Below are 18,318 nucleotides of genomic sequence, written 5' to 3' on the forward strand. Positions count from 1 at the left end.
AATAGATCAAAAAACAAATGAAAAAAAAAAAAGGAAAAATGCGCAGGCACGTGCTCGCTCCCTCATCTTCTTTTCATTGGCGGCTAAACCCCTCCCCCAAAGAGATAAATTGTGCATGTGCAGATACGTCGTCAGGCACGTGTCAGTGTTCTTGGCGACAGTGAGGCGGTGCGTATGGTCAGTCAACAGAGACAATTCCCCAGAAATGTCGTCCATTGCGCTTCTTGTATTCGCCCCCACCACCCACTTGCTCCTTCTCCCGCTGCCTTCACAAACAATTTCTTTTGATGGGAGATTAAAGAAAGGTTGTTTAATGACCACCGCAGTGCCCACAACAGGGGCAGAAATTCAGTATTTGATTCTCTCGCGTGGTGGCCGCATCCCACTGTTCCTCCGCGCCTTCCAAGAGGCCCTTTAGCGGGACCGACTCAAAGGACAGGCTGACACCTATCGATGATTCGATGGACTGCAGTAATTGCGTTATATGCGGCTGTTGCTGTTGTGCGTGTTGGTCGCCGGCAAAAATGAAAACATGTTTCCGGGCTACACTCCCTTTTTGCTTATCGTCTGGTAAATCATTGTTAATTGGCATCTCTTTTGAAGAACAGAGGCGATCCAACGTCTCCTGCAACTGCACAGCACCCGCCCCAATGAAAGATACATCCACCCCAGGAGCCGCACCGTCCGCTTCCCCCTGCGTGAAACTCCTTGTAAGCAACGCGATGTGTTCACCCATGAAGTCCAACCCCTCCTGCACAAGAGGGCTGCATTTCCCTACAGTAGCCATGTCACATATGTAAGGAAGCCGCACCACGACATGCGAAGCATGGTTTAATGCGCCCTGCATAGACGCATAGCCTGCCGTCCATGCCAATTCCACGGCAACCCTCGTCGCTGCATCTGCCAGTGGCACATCTGATAAATCCAACACCACAATTTGTCCTCCTGCGTACATGTCGTGTCCAGTAACGGGTGTCCCGTCCTCCACAATGTGATGCGTGACAACAACTGCCATATTTGCCCCACTGCGCGCCGTTATTCTTGTAAACCCCGTAGTGTCTTCCACCCCCTCACTCCCAGAAGAAGAAAGAAGAGCCGTTGTGGCATGTGGATCAGGGAACAGGCGCAGTTCATCGTAGGCAATGTCGTAAACGTTCCACAACTCCTTCCACACCACATAAGGCAGCTGCCTTCTCAGTTCAATATCTTTCTCTATCCCCGGAGTTTGGATGCCCACATGGAAATGTGGGTAGAGCAGCGGTCTTCCAATGCCAGCAAGTAAGTACTCCCCGGAAGGAGGCCGAGTGTTCGTCCTACGAAACCCGCGCAGATACATTAGCGTGGCCTGCGAGTTCTCAGGCGAGGCACCAGTGCCACGGACACGAAGCAACATCTCTGCCCCGAGTTCTCTTTTTTCCCAGCTACCCAATGCCTCTCTCTCTCTCTTTGCGTATGTGTGTTGCTGCAAATGGAAAGAAATGATAAAAAACAAATAAAGTAAAAAAAAAAAAAAAAGAATACGCCGAGGAATCGACAAAAAGACAAGAGAAGGCAAAGGCGCCGCAGTGTAACCCCATCATACATTGTATGTGTGCGCACAATCATATATTTATATATGACGGCAACGCTCTACGCCGACAATAAGAAAAGAAATAAAATTTGAACGCCTGCAGAGATGAAAGAGTAAGTGGGTGTGTGTGGCACCGCACTTCTACTTCTAACTCCTTCAATCCTCCGTCCTCTAATAATTCAACTGAATGGAAAACAAAAAATTTAAAAAAGAAAAATAAAGGAAGAAAGGAAAAAGAGACAGCCCGCTTTCCTCTTTTCCTTTCTTCCATCTATCTTTCGCGCACGGTTTGTTTGCATCTAAATTTAAAAAGTAACCTTCAACAAGAAGTCAACATCACACAAGGAAAAAAAACGGAGGAAACTTCAAAAAAAAAAAAAAAAAGAATTACTCTACCGGTTTGTCGCATCGCCCAGCAGAATGATTTCACGCTTCCTGCTGCCCGCCTTCTTTCCTGAAGCATATGAATACGCCCGGTGTGGCGTCACATGAGTGGAATCAACGCCGCCAAGCACGGTGTCATCACCTGCCACCAATGCCTGCGATACGGCCCTTGAAACTGGTGCGGAATTAAAATTTGTTGCAGGAACGGTGTGGCAAACACTGCTGCTACCCGTGGAGTTCTTATTGATGCTGCCGTTGCCTGGTTGTGTCTTCGTGTCACTGAACGAGTAGCTGTCCGTCGTGGCGCTTGTGTTCTTCAGGCAAGACCGCAGCTGGCGGGTCGGGACACTAGTAGATGCATTTGCTGTGATAAATTGTTGTTCCTTGTCGTTAGCATCTGCGGCGGCGGCGACGGCAAATTGAGCGGATTCAAGTGGAGTGCCATGACGGCTGTGTTTTGTGACCTGGAGCTGCGGAGTCTGCGCCTGCATATCCTTCTGGCGCTCATGCCGCACCTGTAGAAGTTGCCGCTCCGCTGCCGCCAACTCTGTATCAAGCGCCGTCACTTCTTCATGGCGTTGTTTCCGTTTCCCTTTAAGAGCGCTCTGTAAGACGCTCAGTTTTGTGCGCAGGCCGTGCTCCTCCTCCGCCCACGCGAGACTCTCCCGCTGCAGGACAGTCTCCACGTCCTCCCGCTCCTGAAGCCGCTGCTCCTCCGCCTGTATCTCCTTCACCGTATCATGCATGGACTCATAGTTGTCCAGCGTCTGAACGTACATCTCCTCCACGCGTGCCTTCTGCTGCACCGTTTTTTGGCATCGCTCCTCCAGCTCCCGCGCCTGTCCCTCGACCTCCTCCAGTCGTTTCAGCATCTCCTGCTTCTCCCGCTGCACAAGCCTGTCGTACCGGGAGATGTCCTGCTTTATCTCCTTTCGACGACCCAAGAGGGCGCTGATGTCCTCCTGAACCACGCTGATCTCCGTCTCCGCCTCCACCACGCGGTCCCGCCACTGCGTCAAGAGCCCCTCCGACATGACACCGCCAACACCTGCTAGGTGCAATGGATGTAGATAGGTGTGTGGGTGTGGCTGTGTGCCAGTGATTCCGCCTTCCCCGCTCAATTATCGGGTTTACTTCACTCTAACAAAGATCTGCCCCCGCCCCCACTCCTTCACAACCCGCACACGTGCCAATAAGCAACACACTATTATTTTGCCAGCACACGCACAGACAAAAATAATAATAATAATAATAAGGCCCATGAGAAGAAGAAAAAAAAAGAAAAAAAAATTTACAAGCAGCAACACGCCCAAAAACCCCCATTCAATCAACATGTCAGACACCACCTCCTCCTTTTATTATTATTATTATCAATAGTATTTCTTGTTCCCGCAGTAAAAAAAAAAAAAAAAAAAAACATAAAATCATAAAAATGACAGATAATTGCGGGAAACCAAATAACAATAAACACAAACATACAAAAAAATATATATTTGTTGGCAAAAAAGGACCAACAACAAACACCAATGAACATTCTATGCCTTACTCTTCTCCTGTTGAACAGACAAAAAAAAAAAAAAACAGAAATCGAAGAATCACGTGCTGCTTCCGCATTGCTTTTATGACTACGTATTTATATATATACTCAGTGCCCAATAAAACTTCTACGTTGGCCTCAGTATTTATGAACGTTAAGCACCGAAAAAAAGGAAAAAAAGGATGTTAAATGCATCCCCTCACCCACCTCCCGCGCGGCATTTTGGTCGGTTGGAGTGGACTGTAAAAACACACGTTTCGCAACAATCTCTGAAACAATAATCAAAAAAAGATGGTATCATAGTGCATACTTCGCCACACCCACACCCACACACAAAGTATGCTTACTGCATGGTGGATGCAAGGCGGCAATAAATGTCTTTGGCAACACTTGTGTGCATGTCACGATCAATTCGGGCCCGCCGAAAGGCATTCACGCTCCTCACCGCGATGTGGTGCTCCCGCACCTGCTGCCACATGGCCTGGGCAAGCAGGCGCCGCCCCAGCAGCAGGTGGCCACCAGCACCCTCCCTCGCCGCATGCGCCTCCACATCAGCCGTCAGCTTCATCGCCATGCGCCTCGCCTCGGGCTCCATGTCGTCCATCTCCGCCTCCGGCACCGGTAGCTCCTCCACAGGCACCAAGCGCGCAACCACACCAAAGACAAGAGTTAGGAACGACAACGCCAGGCAACCAACCCACTGCTCACCGCGCAGCGACACAACCTGCATAAAGCTTCCGAGCATCTCCACGGAAAACACCTGAAACGCAAAGCAAAAGCCAACAATGCAAACAAAAATTCTCGAGCGCTCCCACAGCCCCTCGAAGCAATTCATCTCCTCGTACAACTTGCGTGCGTTGAACATATGAAAAATAACGGAAAGGAGAAACACATTAAACACTATAGTCTGCATCTCACCCCCACTCACATCAAACCACGAGCCGCCAAATCGTTCCACCAATAGTGTGCTGACTGTTTGGTAACCAGCGATCGCAAGAATCGTGCACCACATGCGGCGTGACACAAGCGGGGCCTTTCGGGGAATGGGGCCACGGTCCAGGCACGCCTCCGACGGTTCCTCCGTCGCGAGCGCAAGGGCAGCCAGCGTGTCCATTATCAGGTTCACCCACAGCAGCTGCACAGTGCTCAGCGGGGAAGTGTGGGAGGACGACAAGAACGAACCGAGAAACGTCAGTACGACGCTCGAGACATTCACAGTCAGCTGCAGCTGCAGGAACTTGCGAATGTTGTCGTTGACCGTCCGCCCCCACACAACGGCACGCTGCACGGAACGGAAGTTGTCGTCCAGCAGCACAATGTCCGACGACTTCACTGCAATGTCCGTCCCGCTCCGCATCACAAAACCAACATTCGCCAGTCGTAGCGCGGGTGCATCGTTCGTCCCGTCGCCCGTCACGGCCACAACCTCTCCGCGCATCATCAGCATTAGCACCAGGAGCTGCTTGTCCAGCGGCTGCGAGCGTGCCATCACCACCATACGGTCAAGGATGGGCCAGAACTTCTCCATGTTAGCGCTGCTGCCGTACGCGTCGTACACAAGGCTGCGGAATTCCTTCCCGGTCATTGCCACATCGCCACGTAAACGGTTGTAAATGCCGCACTGCCGCGAGATCGCCACCGCCGTGTCCAGGTTATCGCCGGTGCACATTCGCACCGTCACTCCAGCTTGCTGGCACTTCCGCACCGCGTCTGGCACCTCCGGCCGCAGAGGGTCCTGAATGCCCACGAGCGCAAGCCACACCAGCGGCACCGTAGGCTCGCTCGCGGGAAGCGCTTCGCCATCGACACGCCCATAAGCCACACCGATCGTGCGGTTCGCGTCGTTAGCGAGGGAGCGGATCTGCACAACGATCTTTGTCCGCATCGCATCCGTCAGTGGCTCCTCCTCACCCGAAGCGGAAACGTAGCGGTCGCACATTTCCAGCACGCGGTCAGACCCGCCCTTCACGTGCTGCGTCAGCACACCGCCCGGGCCGGCTACAACGACGCTCATGAATTTCCGCTCGCTCGTGAAAGGAAAGATGGCAAAGCCGTGCGTGCGACCCCGCTCGCGCACGCGCTGGTGCGGGCGACTCGTCATGTCAGTGGGATCGCCGTCCTGCAGCAGCACACGGTCCACAAAGTCCAACAGTGCATTGTCCGTCTTGTTCCCCTTATCCGCCCGCCACTGCCAGTAGGGTCGCGCCACAGACTCCCCATCACGGCCGGTGCGACACACCACCTTCTCGCTCGAGCTGTTGAGCGACAGGCCCTCCACCAGCAGATCCCGCGACGCAGCCGGCACATTCCGCAGCACAATCGGCGTCGGAACGTCCCCGGGGTCGCGCACATTGAACCGCTGCAACCCAATGTACCCCTGCACCACACTCATCAGGTTCTGCGTCAGAGTCCCGGTCTTGTCGCTGCAGATCTGCGTCGCGCACCCCATCGTCTCACAAGCACACAGGCGCCGCACCTGGTTGTTGTCCTCCTGCATCTTCTTCTGCGAGTACGCAAGTGCAATCGTCACAGCCAGTGGCAGTCCCTCCGGGACAGCCACAACAACGATCGTGACGCACAGAAGAAAGTGGTCCAGGAACGTCTTCATGTGGAATTCATCGGTGCCACGAATGATGCGAAACACCTCTAGAAGCGACAGCAACGAGAAAAGAAGGACCGCACTTCCCATGCCAAAGCGGCCAATCAGCCCCGCAAGCTCGTCCAGGCGCTCCTGCAGGGGTGTCATCCGTGGCCCACCCTCCTGTCGCGACTCCATCAGCAGTTTACCGCCAAACGAGCTCTCGCCCACAGCACACGCAAGCATGTACGCGTCCTCCGCTGTATTCACAACGGTGCCAGTCAGGAGGATCGGCGCCTGCACACCTTTCTTCTTTGGGTCGTTCTCCCCAGTCACGCTGCTTTCGTCGATCACCACGCTGAGGCCGCGCACGTAAAAGCCGTCCACGGGCACCACGAGACCAGTCGACAGACTCACAATATCCCCCACAACGATCTCCGTCACGTCAATGACCTGCTCACGCCCGTCACGAATCACTGCGATCGGCTGCGCAGAGTTCTCCTCCATCAACTGGCGGAACTTCAGCTCTTTGCGGTAGTCATTTACAGATGACACCGTCGTTACAATAAGCACGGAAACTAAGATCGCAAACCCCTCAATCCACCCCGTCCCCGTGTCCGCCTTGTCCCGGCCGGGCTCTGGAACTGTCAGACCAAGCACCAGCGACACAAATGCAGCGCCAGAAAGGAGAAGTATCATTTGGTCACTCCACGCCGCCTTGTATATCCGCCAGAAAGATAGCTCCTCCTCCTCTGGCAGCTCGTTCCTTCCAAACACGGTGCGGCGCCGTTCCACAGTGTCGCTTCTTACACCATTACTAAGATCCATCTGGAGCTTCGCGGCAATGCCCTCGACCCTCCCCAAATTCTCGTACAGCGGCATACCCTCGTTGGCACGGGCAAATATATTTTCAAGATCCGTTCGAATGCTCACCCCGACGTCGTCACCGTCTGTGAAGTTTAGACGGATTGAGGTTCTCCGGCGGACGGATTCCATCAGACGAGATCGCCGCATCTTAGTTTCCTCCTCCATTTCATCACACGAGCCATAGGAGAAAGAATTAGATGATCTCCGCATCTTCAATTTTTGCGTGAGAAAAAAAAAACTGGAGGGGAGGAGAAAGAAAAATAATAATATGCGTGTGTGTATGATGTCGTTGCCCCTATTTTAGCAGACAACAATAAAGATATGTTTACAGCTCTTGCGTATTTGAAATATACTCACTTTTTATTTGGTTTTGCTAATATCTTACGTTTTTATTGTTCTTTTTTCTTTTCTTTTCTTTTTTTTTCCTTTTTTTTTTTTTTGTTTGTTTTACGTTTTTGTCGTCTACTTTTTTTTCCCCGGTTTATGCCTCAAGTAAAGTACTAAGCGGTGTTGTAATGGCAACAAAATGGCATGAATGAGAAATAAATTAAGAAAAAAATTAAAAAAAAGAAGGAAAGAGGAAGAGACATGTCGTCTGCACCAAAATAAAAAAGAAAAAAAAGCACACAACACAAACACTCGTATAAACGCATACATGTATGACGTCGTCACACAAAAGGGTATAATTAGATGTATATATATATATATATATATATGTGAGAGAGAATGAGTTTATCGCATCAATCTCAAGTTAAAAAAAAAAAAAAAAAAAGATATTCTCTCTCTCTCATCTTAGCATTATTTTAACAATAACAACGTGTCGTCAGTTCCTTCTCTCTCCCTCTCTCTCTCCTTTACTCTTCTTTTCTTTTCTTTTTTTTCCAGTCCTTCTCGTTTGTGGTTGTCTCCTGCCTTTTCCACCCCCCTCCCAGTCTTCCTCCGCATCGCTTTGGAGAGCCCTCCCCTCGCTGTATATTTGTGCTGCCAATGTAGCTTTTGTTGTTGTTGCTGCTGCTGCTAATGAGAACCTTCTCTTTCTTTGCGTTTTTCTTTTTCTTTCCCTCTCCATCTCTGTGTGGGAAGAAAGGAGTGAGTTTACAGGTCGCGCAGCAGCGAGGTGTTGAGGAGGACTCCATCACAGAGGGACTCTAAATGCTGTGTCTGCTCGCGCAGCTGCATTAACTTCAGCAGTGTGTCGATGCGCTGACCCAGCGGGCCGTAACTCTCCTCCTTCTGACTGAAGTAACTCTCGCTGTGAAGCCCACGGGAAAGCTCATCTGCGTTGTGGCGCACAGACTCGATAAGAGCAGCCATGTAGTCGGTCATAACCTCAGAGTGCAGCGTTCTGCAGGTGCTTGAAAGCGGTGCAACGTTGAATCCACTGAGGCAGAGAAGTTGATACTCGTCCACATCCACCTCCACCTTCACCTCCCGCAGAACACCGCCCTTGCCGACATTACATTCCCGCATCAAGCGGTTCTCCCGCAGGATGTTACGTTTGTCGGTGAGTCTTGTGTAAAATTCCACGTACTCACGCGTGGGAACAAAGGCGCGCAGGTACAGTTTACCCATCAGACTCGTGCGGAATGGATCGTACACAACGAGAACGCTCGGGTTGCCATCCAACGCCAATTGTGCCAGCTGTTGCACTGTTCGTACAGAGTACGGGGCGTTGGTATAGGCACTGCAGATTGCAAAGTAACCTACGTGGTAGCTATCAAGCTCCTCCTTAAAAAACATCTTCCCCATCCTCTCGTACATCTGTCTCTCCTCCCGCTGCTGTGCCAATAGACGCTTCTCACGTTGTTCAGGCGTCTCGTCCTCCGGAGGTCGGGGGTTGATGACGGGGGGCAGCACATTCGTTACCTCAATCGTTTCATTGAGCTGCACGCCGCAAAGCCGGCCAAACAAGGCGTAGTGGCACGTGGCATTCTGCGCATAACTACCGAGACATGTCAATGCAGAAAAGGAGATGCGCATCCTCTGTGCCATGGGCTGCAGTAATGTCCCCATGCGGCCCTCCTTATCATGCAAGTGGAACTCCTCGCTGATAACCGTGTCACGGGGTGCTATCTGCACATCCGGAAAGCCGTGAAACATCACAATTCAAAAGTTATAATAAATCCCTTTTCTTTTTTTTGTTGTTGTTCCTTCTCTTTATTAGTATTATTACTAATTTGCGTTTCTCTTCTTTGCAGCGTGCGTTTTTGGCTTGTTTTCCTCTCGCGTCTTTGCCTTCAGGCGCTTCGCCGCAAGTCCGAGATACGTGAAGTTCTTCTACGGATGGGTGTTATTTGGGGGGAGCAGAAAGGTGAAAAGATATGAGGGTGTGGATTGTGGTGGGAGAGACAGGAAGATGCACAGACAGCGGAGTATCAGTGGCAAAAGGATGAAGGGAGGAAGTGGCAGCGCATGAGTGTCAGCAGTAAACACACAACTCACGTCGCATCCCATCCGGCTTCGCCCACACACACACAAACACCGGCAAGGCATTTTATTCTTTCGCCCCGTTGCAGTGGAGGCATACATTTACCGCAGCCTTACCCTCCTCTCATCCTCTGCGTGAGTGTGTTGCTAAACTCCCCCAATCTCACGACTGTTTGCTCTCCCATCACTGCCTCTCTCACACACACACACACAGAGAGAGACATTTATGAGACAATTTGCAGAAAAACACAATGAATACCCTTTTAAACAGCAATATGCATCTCACGATCAATTCGGGCCCGCCGAAAGGCATTCACGCTCCTCACCGCGATGTGGTACTCCCGCACCTGCTGCACAATGTCCGACGGCTTCACGGCAATGCCCTCAGCCCTCTCCAATTTCTCGTACAGCGGCATACCCTCGTTGGCAAAAGCAAATATTTTCTGAAGTGTTCACCTGTATAATGGACCAAACCGCTCCTTGGAGCCCGTAACATTAACAACTACCGGCCTGCCAGCGTTCTGCTTGTGGGCCATCTCTTGGCACTCTTCTTCCATGTGCAAACCCTGGGCAATCGTTATTCCAATCAAGGATGCCCATGAAGGCAATTTTATGTTTGGTATTGATGCACCCCTGCTTGAGATGCGTCCGAAAAAACTTGTGTATTCATAAATATGTCCTTAAATTCTCAAAGTGTTAAGCATTACTTTCTCTTTTTTCTCGGTGTGGCAGACACAACTACACAAATGGCATAAACAAAAATGAAAAAGTTTTCAAAGGAACGCAGTGCGGTGTAACAATAAAAATTACATGTAGAGAGCACCAAAACACAGTACATCATCAATCACCTCTAATCAATCACTTTCAAGTTTATAATCATCACAGCAAGCACTCTTATTTCACCATTATTTTTCGCACAACCATCGCCTTGAACTCCTCCAATCGAGAAAGGGACTCGGTCATTACCTTCCTTTCCTCCACGAGGCGCAACAATTCAGCCTGCAATGAAGACATAGAGCAGCGCAAAAATTCAACACGTTCGGTAAACTCCAACTGCGCCCGATGCGCCCCTTCCTTCGAAGAAGCCAGTTCCAACGCTAACATTTTTTTTTCCTCGTCACTCCTTTCAATAATTAACTTAACACTTTTCTTCCACTCACCCATACGGGCATCTTTTGACACACACGCAAGGCAATTCTTGTCACCAATCACAACCACCCTTTCACGCCGAGCCTCCTCCAGCTCCCGCTCCAGCCGCTGCACCTCCCGCGTCAGTGTGGCCACGGCCTCGTCTCTCTCCCGTGCGGCGTCGCGCTGCATGGCCTCCGTGGCACCAACGGCTCGCTCCTGCTCCTGCCGAGCCTCCTCCAGCTCCCGCTCCAGCCGCTGCACCTCCCGCGTCAGTGTGGCCACGGCCTCGTCTCTCTCCCGTGCGGCGTCGCGCTGCATGGCCTCCGTGGCACCAACGGCTCGCTCCTGCTCCTGCCGAGCCTCCTCCAGCTCCCGCTCCAGCCGCTGCACCTCCCGCGTCAGTGTGGCCACGGCCTCGTCTCTCTCCCGTGCGGCGTCGCGCTGCATGGCCTCCGTGGCACCAACGGCTCGCTCCTGCTCCTGCCGAGCCTCCTCCAGCTCCCGCTCCAGCCGCTGCACCTCCCGCGTCAGTGTGGCCACGGCCTCGTCTCTCTCCCGTGCGGCGTCGCGCTGCATGGCCTCCGTGGCACCAACGGCTCGCTCCTGCTCCTGCCGAGCCACCTCCAGCTCCCGCTCCAGCCGCTGCACCTCCCGCGTCAGTGTGGCCACGGCCTCGTCTCTCTCCCGTGCGGCGTCGCGCTGCATGGCCTCCGTGGCACCAACGGCTCGCTCCTGCTCCTGCCGAGCCTCCTCCAGCTCCCGCTCCAGCCGCTGCACCTCCCGCGTCAGTGTGGCCACGGCCTCGTCTCTCTCCCGTGCGGCGTCGCGCTGCATGGCCTCCGTGGCACCAACGGCTCGCTCCTGCTCCTGCCGAGCCACCTCCAGCTCCCGCTCCAGCCGCTGCACCTCCCGCGTCAGTGTGGCCACGGCCTCGTCTCTCTCCCGTGCGGCGTCGCGCTGCATGGCCTCCGTGGCACCAACGGCTCGCTCCTGCTCCTGCCGAGCCACCTCCAGCTCCCGCTCCAGCCGCTGCACCTCCCGCGTCAGTGTGGCCATTTGTTTTTGGTACTTTGCTTCCTGAAAAGCCATGTTTTTTTGAAGCTGTTTCACTTCTGTTACAGCGGCCCGGCCAATGCTATTTACTACCTCTGTAGGTGCTTCAAAAGATATATGACTCTCTGTCGAGGCGGAACGTAGTGCTTGAAGTTCCTCTTGCAGTTCTTGAATTAATTTCTTGTCTTTATGAATCGTTTCTTTCACAAGTTCTTTCCATCGTTCAACTCTTTGCTGAACTGCTTGTTCTATCACGTCTTCAGTTAATTCTTCGGATCTGGGAACGCTATCTGGTTTTGGGGGACACTGTACGAGAGATGGTGGCATTTCTACATTTTGTCCTCTATCCGTTAATTCTTCATCCGCTGCCAATTTTTGTGCTTTCTGAGTTGATTCCAGTTTCTCTTCAAGCTGGCGGATGCGATCCATGTCTTCCCGCATTTTTGTTTTGACGCGTTCCTGCCATAACGAGAGCTTCTCCCGCACAGCTCTCTCCAATACATCAGGTGGAATCGTTGCCGGCGTTGCCACAGAAAAAGAAGAGGTGGTGCCAGCATTGGCTTGCTGCTCTAATCGCGATTGCAGCTCAGCAATCATCTCCTGGTCGCGGCATGATGCAATTTTTACCTTCTCCTTCCAGGCATTTACTTTTTCTTGTAAGGCCGTAAGTTCTTCTGTCTTTCCATCCAACTCTGCTTGAAGGGCCCTGATGATTTCCTCGTTGCGGCTTATTTCCTTGGCGTATGCCATGCGCTCCTCCTCCATATTCTGTTGCGGCGCCAATTCACTACGATGCTCGGATGGCACCGGTGGCAGTGATCCTACTGAAGTCAAGCTTGAGTTTAAAACTGCTGCTCCAACTTCCGAAGCTGGTCGACCAGTGAGCTGCTCAACCAGTCCCTCGAGAGTGTTGATACGTGTGCTCTTCTCACGAATACTTCGTGCCTGTTTCTTTGCTATTTCAATAACTTCTTCGCGCGACATGCGCCCCAAGTCCACGATGCGGGTATTCCGTGATTGATTAGAAGATTCCATCGCGGAGCTAAAACCCCAATAAATCGCTGTACGTATGTATGTATGTGTCTTTTTGAACTTGTTTCCCTCCTTCCTTTGGGAAGTTTCTTTCCTTTTATTAAAGTTTCCCTTCAGTGATGGTCATCAGGAAAAAATAAAAAAGAAATTTCTACGCGACGCATTTTTTATGGTCCAGTATGTATCTTTTTATGTGTATTTGAAACCGACTGTGGCTATTAGTTTAATAGCCACAAGAGTAAACATCCAACCATTTAAAGAAATGCTTCTTGTTTTTCTTTTTGCTTTATTCCTGGAAAGGATAAGAAAAGTGAGGAGAAGGGAAACGAGTGACTTTGCAGCTCATCACCCCCCTTCACTTCCCATTTTGTGTTCCTTTTCTCATTTTCTTCCCAATTTTATTCGATTGGCACCTCGCCACCACCCAGTCACCCTCCAACCGCCACTCTAACGGCTCATGACAGCAGCAGCGGTGACACCACACCCACGACCCTCACCCTCAAAGAGCCGCCACCTCCGCTGCTGCCGTTTCTGAATGACGACGACGAATTGACGGAGGTCGACGATCGTGAATACCTCGGCCCCGCCGGGAGCACCTGCACGGAGAAACTCACCCCCTCCATCTGCAGACGGAGGTCAAGTTGGGCAAAGCCGGTGCGTGGCAACTGGTGTAACTTCCCCGACAACGTCTTTGGTGCGGATAAGACCGCTGTCTTTCCCGCCGCATAACGGCGGTCCTCGATAGCACCTCGTTTGTCCAAACTGGCCCTCTCTGTGCCGTTGTTGCCACAGAACTTCATCGCCGCCACCGTAAAAACGCGCGCGTCGATGTCGAGCATCCCTTTAACATGCGCACGAAGCAACACAACAAAGTCACCCGTGTCAGTCCCTTGACCCTCCCCTTTCTCCATCTCTTGTAGAGAAACATGCATGCCGGTAACCTGCAGGGTGCTCCTGCCGAGGGGATACGGCAGTGGCACTACGGCTGATGATGACAATGACGGCGTGGCAATATCTTTGGTGACGCGGGAAAGCTTAAGATCATTCACCACGTCCTTATCTCCGCCAATGCCCTGAGACCGGGCAAGAGCATCATGGACAGAGGCCACAAACACTTCTGCAAAAACATGGCGTACCATCATCTAGTCTTCCCTCCTCCCACCTGAATTCGTGCTCTCCCTCTTCTGCCTCTTATATGTGGGCTTTGTTGCTTGTGCGGTCCCCTTTGCGCTTCTAGATAAGTGCAATCACAGCAAAAAAAAAAAAAAAAGGGAATCAAATATACAGGCAGAGCACATAAAGTGGGCGAGAGTGTGTTCTTTTGTGCGTTTGTAATAAATCAGATAAATACATGTAGAACTGCTGATTTTTTTTTCCTCCCCCAACGATGTTATTCAGCCGCTTACTGCTTTTGTTCGTTTATTTGTTTGTTTTTATTTAAAATCATACTTACTTTTTCATTTTTCCCCTCCTATTCCAGTTCTTCTTCGCGGGTTAAACGTGAAAAAGCGATAACACCGCCAGAGACAGATGCCATTTTACGCAGCACTTCCTTGTGTGTGCGTTTGTGTGTGTCCGTCTCGCTCTCTCTATTTTACCCCCTCTTTCTCTTCTTGCGTGCACCCGCATGATTGTTTCCAGCGTTATTTCCCTCCCCGCCGAGGCTTGTCGTCTTCGATGTGTCCCTCCTGTTTCGTGGAGCTTGTTGCCCCTCGCCCCCCAATTTCCCGTGTTTGCGTCCAGAGGCACCGCGTGCCTCTGCCCCACGCTTCACATCGCCATCACAACCTTCGGAATCAGTCAAATCATCCTCATCGTCCTCGTCGTCGTTGTCACTCGCCATAGCGAGATGGCCCTCGTCACTCTCAAAGTACCCCGTCAGATGCACCACATTTTCCGGCGACGTCGGTGTGTCGTGCGCATTCTTGCCATTCCTATTCTTACCATCTTTCCTGACCTTCTGCTTGCTGCCGTCATCTGGGCGCTTCTCCCCCGCCGCCACTAAAATAAATGACACCTTCTGCGTGAAGACAAGCTGCAGCGGAACGTAGTAGATGTCGTGTTTTGGCGACAGAGTACAAACGGCAAAGCGATGGGGTTGATCGTGGCTCTGCACGTACAGCGTGACGGGCCCTGTGGTGGTAGATGTCAGCGCACAGTGTGAGAGCACCAGTGAACTATTCGGCGGCATGGGTGGAGTTACCGGCACACCGTCAGGCCGCATAGCCACACCGAAGAAACAGTGAAGTGACATTTCTTCCCTCCTGCTTTTGCCAAGACAAGTGTGGAGACAAACAAAGAAACAAGGGAAAAAAGAAGGGGCTTTTCAAACAACACAAAGAAGGGAGCGGCTCGCACAGACGCGCATCCGCCCGCAGTAGATTGAGTTACATGTGCGTTGATGTGCAGCCGGCACATATGCATGTGTGTGTGTGTGTGTGTGTGTTTGGGAGGGGGGAGAAAATACACCAAAAAAAAACACACACACGCAGAAAACAAGTTATAGATGACGTCTGTGGGGCTTGACAGCCCGTCACGCCGCAGAATCACTCTCTTCCTTTTTTATTCTTCTTTTCTCCTTCTTTTCTGGAATGCGTGAAGTACGTGGGAAAAATGATTGCCTTGGAAGACACGAGGGAAAAAAAAAAAGCCTAATCAACATATCTGCCTGTCCCATGTGGCTTCGGCTTCCCACCGCCCCGCTTTGCCTTTCACCCCCGTTTATTTGTGTTGGTTGTTCGTGTTTTGGCGTCAAAGTGGCGTTCTTTGGTCTCCCCCGCCTCGGAATTCCATTTTCCTCCACTTATTTACCGCCACAACTACGGATTTCTTTCCAAAAAGGCGCCGTGTACATCAACACACTCAAGAGCCCGGAACGAAGGTCACGCCCCCCCACCCCACCCCCCCCAATACACACAGGCATGGACAAACAGGGAAATGCGTGTGTGTGTGTCCGTGGAAGAAAGAAGGGAGAAAGAAACAGATATTTAATCGCAACAAAACACAAAAAAAAGAAAAAAAAACAAATAAAAAAAGCAAATAAGTACAGAGCAAAAGAGAAAAAAAAAAAAAACATCGATGCGCGGTAAGGGAGCCGTGCCAATTCATATACATAAGGATACATGGGTATCCATTGTACCTAAGTTCAAATAATGGGATAAAAAAAAAAAAAGAAAAAAAGAGTGAAAAAAAAAAAAAAAAAGACCGAAGCATCCCCTCGTAACGCCAATTGCAAGCGTCCAACATCAAATTATACCCACACCAAAAACCTCTCAACCGGTTGTTCAAGAAAAAAAAAAAAAAAAAAAGGACGCACGCACGCACACACACACACACACGCACAACAACATATATAACAGAAAGCATTTAATAAGTAAATAAATAAGGAATAAGGAAAAAAGAAAAAAACCTCACATCTGTGCACTGTAATTCGGACCGCCACCTCCCTCCGGCACACTCCAATTGATGTTCTGCGTGGGATCCTTGATATCACAAGCCTTACAGTGCAGACAGTTCTGTGCGTTGATGACTAATTTCCCATCCACGAATTCGTACACCTTTGCAGGACAATACTTCCCCTCAGGACCCTCATACACAGCAAGATTGACTTTTTCCGGCACTGAAGAGTCCTTCAGCTTGAGGTGCGCCGGTTGGTCGGCGTTGTGCGCAGTGCCGCTACGGCTATGGTTGGTGAGAAGATCAAAGGTGAGTTTCCCGTCAGGCTTCGGGTACTCGATTGGCTCACAATCCGCGGCGACTTTGAGGGCCTCGTGGTCCGGCTTGTGATGTGAAAGCGTCCATGGCTCCCAGCCGCGCGTGATCGTTGTTGTGATCCCTGTGTACAAAACACCCTGGAAGAAGTTGCGTGCAAACACCTGGCGCACATTGCGCACCGCGTAAAGTTCCTTGTGCAGCCAACTGTTGCGGAACCGATCGTCGTAGCTCCTGCACTCCACCCCATCCCGCTTTTCCTTTCCGGAAGCAAAGGCGTCATCGTATACCGCCTCTGCTGCAAGTATACCAGACTTCATTGCCGTGTGGGTCCCTTTAATCTTCGGCAGGTTCAAAAATCCGGCGCAGTCACCAACGAGCAGGCCACCGGGGAAGTGTAATTTGGGCAGAGAGACGTAACCGCCCTCAACAAGGGTTCGTGCGCCGTACAGCAGGGGTTTTCCATCCTTCAGTTGCGACGAAATCAACTTGTGCGTCTTCCACTTCTGCATTTCCATGTACGGTCGGATATGCGGGTTGCTATAGTCCAGACCAATAACGAAGCCAAGTGAAATCAATCCATCGCCGTAGTGATACATGAAGGAGCCACCGTATGTGTTGTGATGTCCCTTGTCCGTGAGGGGCCATCCAATGGTGTGCATCACCGTCCCAGGACGATGCGCCTCCGCTGGCACCTCCCAAACTTCCTTGATGCCGAGCCCATATGTCTGGAAATTTCCCTCACCACGGAGACCAAACTTTTTCTCTAGCTGCTTTGTACAGGATCCGCGGCATCCTTCGGCAAATATAGTTTGCTTTGCCTTGAAGATCATGCCAGGTTCGTATTGGGGTGTTTTTTCACCCCTCTTGTTGATACCAACGTCATTCAGCTGCACCCCTTCTAGCGCCTCGCCACTGCCGTCATACACTGGCTGCGCTGCGGCAAAGCCTGGGTATATCTCCACACCCAACTCCGTCGCCCGCTCGCCTAGCCATTTACACACGGAACCAAGAGACACAATGTAGGAATGGCGATTGTGTAGTGTGGGCGGAAGCAACGGCGACTTCATGCTTCGCTCCTTATCCCGAAGAAGATATAATGCATCATTCTTGACAGCTGTCATTGTCGGCAGATCTGTGGCTTTGCGCCAGTCCGGTAACAACTCATCTAGCGAGTGTGTCTCAATACAGGCGCCAGAGAGCGTGTGCGCCCCAATCTCACTTCCCTTCTCGACGAGTCCAACCCGAAAGTCGTCCTTCGCATCGCCGGCAAGCTGTTTCAGGCGGATGGCCGCAGATAATCCCGCGGGGCCACCCCCCACAATGACAACGTCAAATTCCTCCACCATCCGTTCCACAGGCGCGCAAAAAATGCGGCAGGAACGACGAAACATGAATGAATATGGTACGCTGGCAGTGTATTTAATTAATAATGTACTATCCACCTAGACAAATCTGAATGTTCGCGGTAATGATTCCTGCAGAGATAGGAAAAGATGTAAAAAGTGAAAATGAAAATAAAAATCATAGAGAAAGAGAAACAAAGGCACATTTATTTTATTTTATTTTTTTTTTTTTTTTTTTGTGGGTGTGGGTGTTTGTTTTGGTGTCGTTTATGAATAATATTTCGTTCAATACATGTGTGTTTATTTGTTTGTTTGTGTGTGTGTGTGTGTGTGTTTATTTATTATTCTCTGTCTCTCTTCATCTTCTCGGTGGCGGGGGCACAAAAAATTCAAACGAAGGGGTAATTCCTACATATCCCTCATTTCCCCGGCCCAACGAAAAAAAGGCGTACTCAAACACGTTAAAAATAATAATAAACGCCAAGCAAAAAAAGGACAGTAACTTAAAGAGATACAAGAGGGAAGGAGATAAATCAGTGGGCATGCGCACTCACGGCCGTTCCTCAAACTTTACACAGAGGCACCCTTATGTATATATATATATATATCCCTAGTAACACGGGCATTCAAACATGCCCCGTGTTATTGAAATAACAGAACACGAGTAGAATAAAAAAAAAAA

General features: G+C 50.9%; 8 protein-coding genes across 8 annotated transcripts, besides 22 other annotated features; all 8 read right to left on the minus strand.

Moving 5' to 3' along the window:
* Nucleotides 1-39: part of a sequence feature (A-rich) that runs on past the window's edge.
* Nucleotides 1-4,610: part of a sequence feature (heterozygous, non-Esmeraldo-like haplotype) that runs on past the window's edge.
* Nucleotides 311-1,393, minus strand: Tc00.1047053508543.70 (hypothetical protein, conserved; the record flags this gene model as incomplete). The annotated part of the gene is made up of 1 exon (XM_812248.1): nt 311-1,393. One exon carries the CDS (start codon nt 1,391-1,393, stop codon nt 311-313), a length of 1,083 nt encoding a protein of 360 aa, XP_817341.1.
* Nucleotides 1,473-1,518: a sequence feature (A-rich).
* Tc00.1047053508543.80 (hypothetical protein, conserved) lies at nt 1,963-2,988 on the minus strand (the record flags this gene model as incomplete). The annotated part of the gene is made up of 1 exon (XM_812249.1): nt 1,963-2,988. The coding sequence occupies one exon, from the start codon at nt 2,986-2,988 to the stop codon at nt 1,963-1,965; it is 1,026 nt and encodes a 341-aa protein (XP_817342.1).
* Nucleotides 3,190-3,209: a microsatellite.
* Nucleotides 3,351-3,371: a microsatellite.
* On the minus strand, nt 3,835-7,146 carry Tc00.1047053508543.90 (vacuolar-type Ca2+-ATPase, putative; the record flags this gene model as incomplete). Its single annotated transcript, XM_812250.1, has 1 exon — nt 3,835-7,146. The coding sequence occupies one exon, from the start codon at nt 7,144-7,146 to the stop codon at nt 3,835-3,837; it is 3,312 nt and encodes a 1,103-aa protein (XP_817343.1).
* Nucleotides 4,611-5,178: a sequence feature (areas merged during assembly that could not be assigned to a particular haplotype. This can correspond to areas where the two haplotypes were merged or to regions with more than two copies in the genome that were merged during assembly.).
* Nucleotides 5,179-5,231: a sequence feature (heterozygous, Esmeraldo-like haplotype).
* Nucleotides 5,232-5,522: a sequence feature (areas merged during assembly that could not be assigned to a particular haplotype. This can correspond to areas where the two haplotypes were merged or to regions with more than two copies in the genome that were merged during assembly.).
* Nucleotides 5,523-18,318: part of a sequence feature (heterozygous, non-Esmeraldo-like haplotype) that runs on past the window's edge.
* Nucleotides 7,323-7,385: a sequence feature (T-rich).
* Nucleotides 7,477-7,505: a sequence feature (AT_rich).
* Nucleotides 7,627-7,652: a microsatellite.
* Nucleotides 7,688-7,708: a sequence feature (AT_rich).
* Nucleotides 7,783-7,817: a microsatellite.
* On the minus strand, nt 8,032-9,036 carry Tc00.1047053508543.100 (hypothetical protein, conserved; the record flags this gene model as incomplete). The annotated part of the gene is made up of 1 exon (XM_812251.1): nt 8,032-9,036. The coding sequence occupies one exon, from the start codon at nt 9,034-9,036 to the stop codon at nt 8,032-8,034; it is 1,005 nt and encodes a 334-aa protein (XP_817344.1).
* Nucleotides 10,258-12,582, minus strand: Tc00.1047053508543.110 (hypothetical protein, conserved; the record flags this gene model as incomplete). The annotated part of the gene is made up of 1 exon (XM_812252.1): nt 10,258-12,582. One exon carries the CDS (start codon nt 12,580-12,582, stop codon nt 10,258-10,260), a length of 2,325 nt encoding a protein of 774 aa, XP_817345.1.
* Tc00.1047053508543.120 (hypothetical protein, conserved) lies at nt 13,035-13,721 on the minus strand (the record flags this gene model as incomplete). The annotated part of the gene is made up of 1 exon (XM_812253.1): nt 13,035-13,721. The coding sequence occupies one exon, from the start codon at nt 13,719-13,721 to the stop codon at nt 13,035-13,037; it is 687 nt and encodes a 228-aa protein (XP_817346.1).
* Nucleotides 14,174-14,833, minus strand: Tc00.1047053508543.129 (hypothetical protein, conserved; the record flags this gene model as incomplete). The annotated part of the gene is made up of 1 exon (XM_812259.1): nt 14,174-14,833. The coding sequence occupies one exon, from the start codon at nt 14,831-14,833 to the stop codon at nt 14,174-14,176; it is 660 nt and encodes a 219-aa protein (XP_817352.1).
* Nucleotides 15,003-15,025: a microsatellite.
* Nucleotides 15,585-15,652: a sequence feature (A-rich).
* Nucleotides 15,739-15,781: a microsatellite.
* Nucleotides 15,866-15,889: a sequence feature (A-rich).
* Nucleotides 15,890-15,922: a microsatellite.
* Nucleotides 15,923-15,987: a sequence feature (A-rich).
* Nucleotides 15,990-17,684, minus strand: Tc00.1047053508543.140 (electron transfer flavoprotein-ubiquinone oxidoreductase, putative; the record flags this gene model as incomplete). The annotated part of the gene is made up of 1 exon (XM_812254.1): nt 15,990-17,684. One exon carries the CDS (start codon nt 17,682-17,684, stop codon nt 15,990-15,992), a length of 1,695 nt encoding a protein of 564 aa, XP_817347.1.
* Nucleotides 17,842-17,874: a microsatellite.
* Nucleotides 17,930-17,970: a microsatellite.

This window comes from Trypanosoma cruzi, genomic scaffold (genome assembly GCF_000209065.1).
Source record: "Trypanosoma cruzi strain CL Brener 1047053516903 genomic scaffold, whole genome shotgun sequence".
In the NCBI taxonomy this organism is placed as follows: domain Eukaryota; phylum Euglenozoa; class Kinetoplastea; order Trypanosomatida; family Trypanosomatidae; genus Trypanosoma; species Trypanosoma cruzi.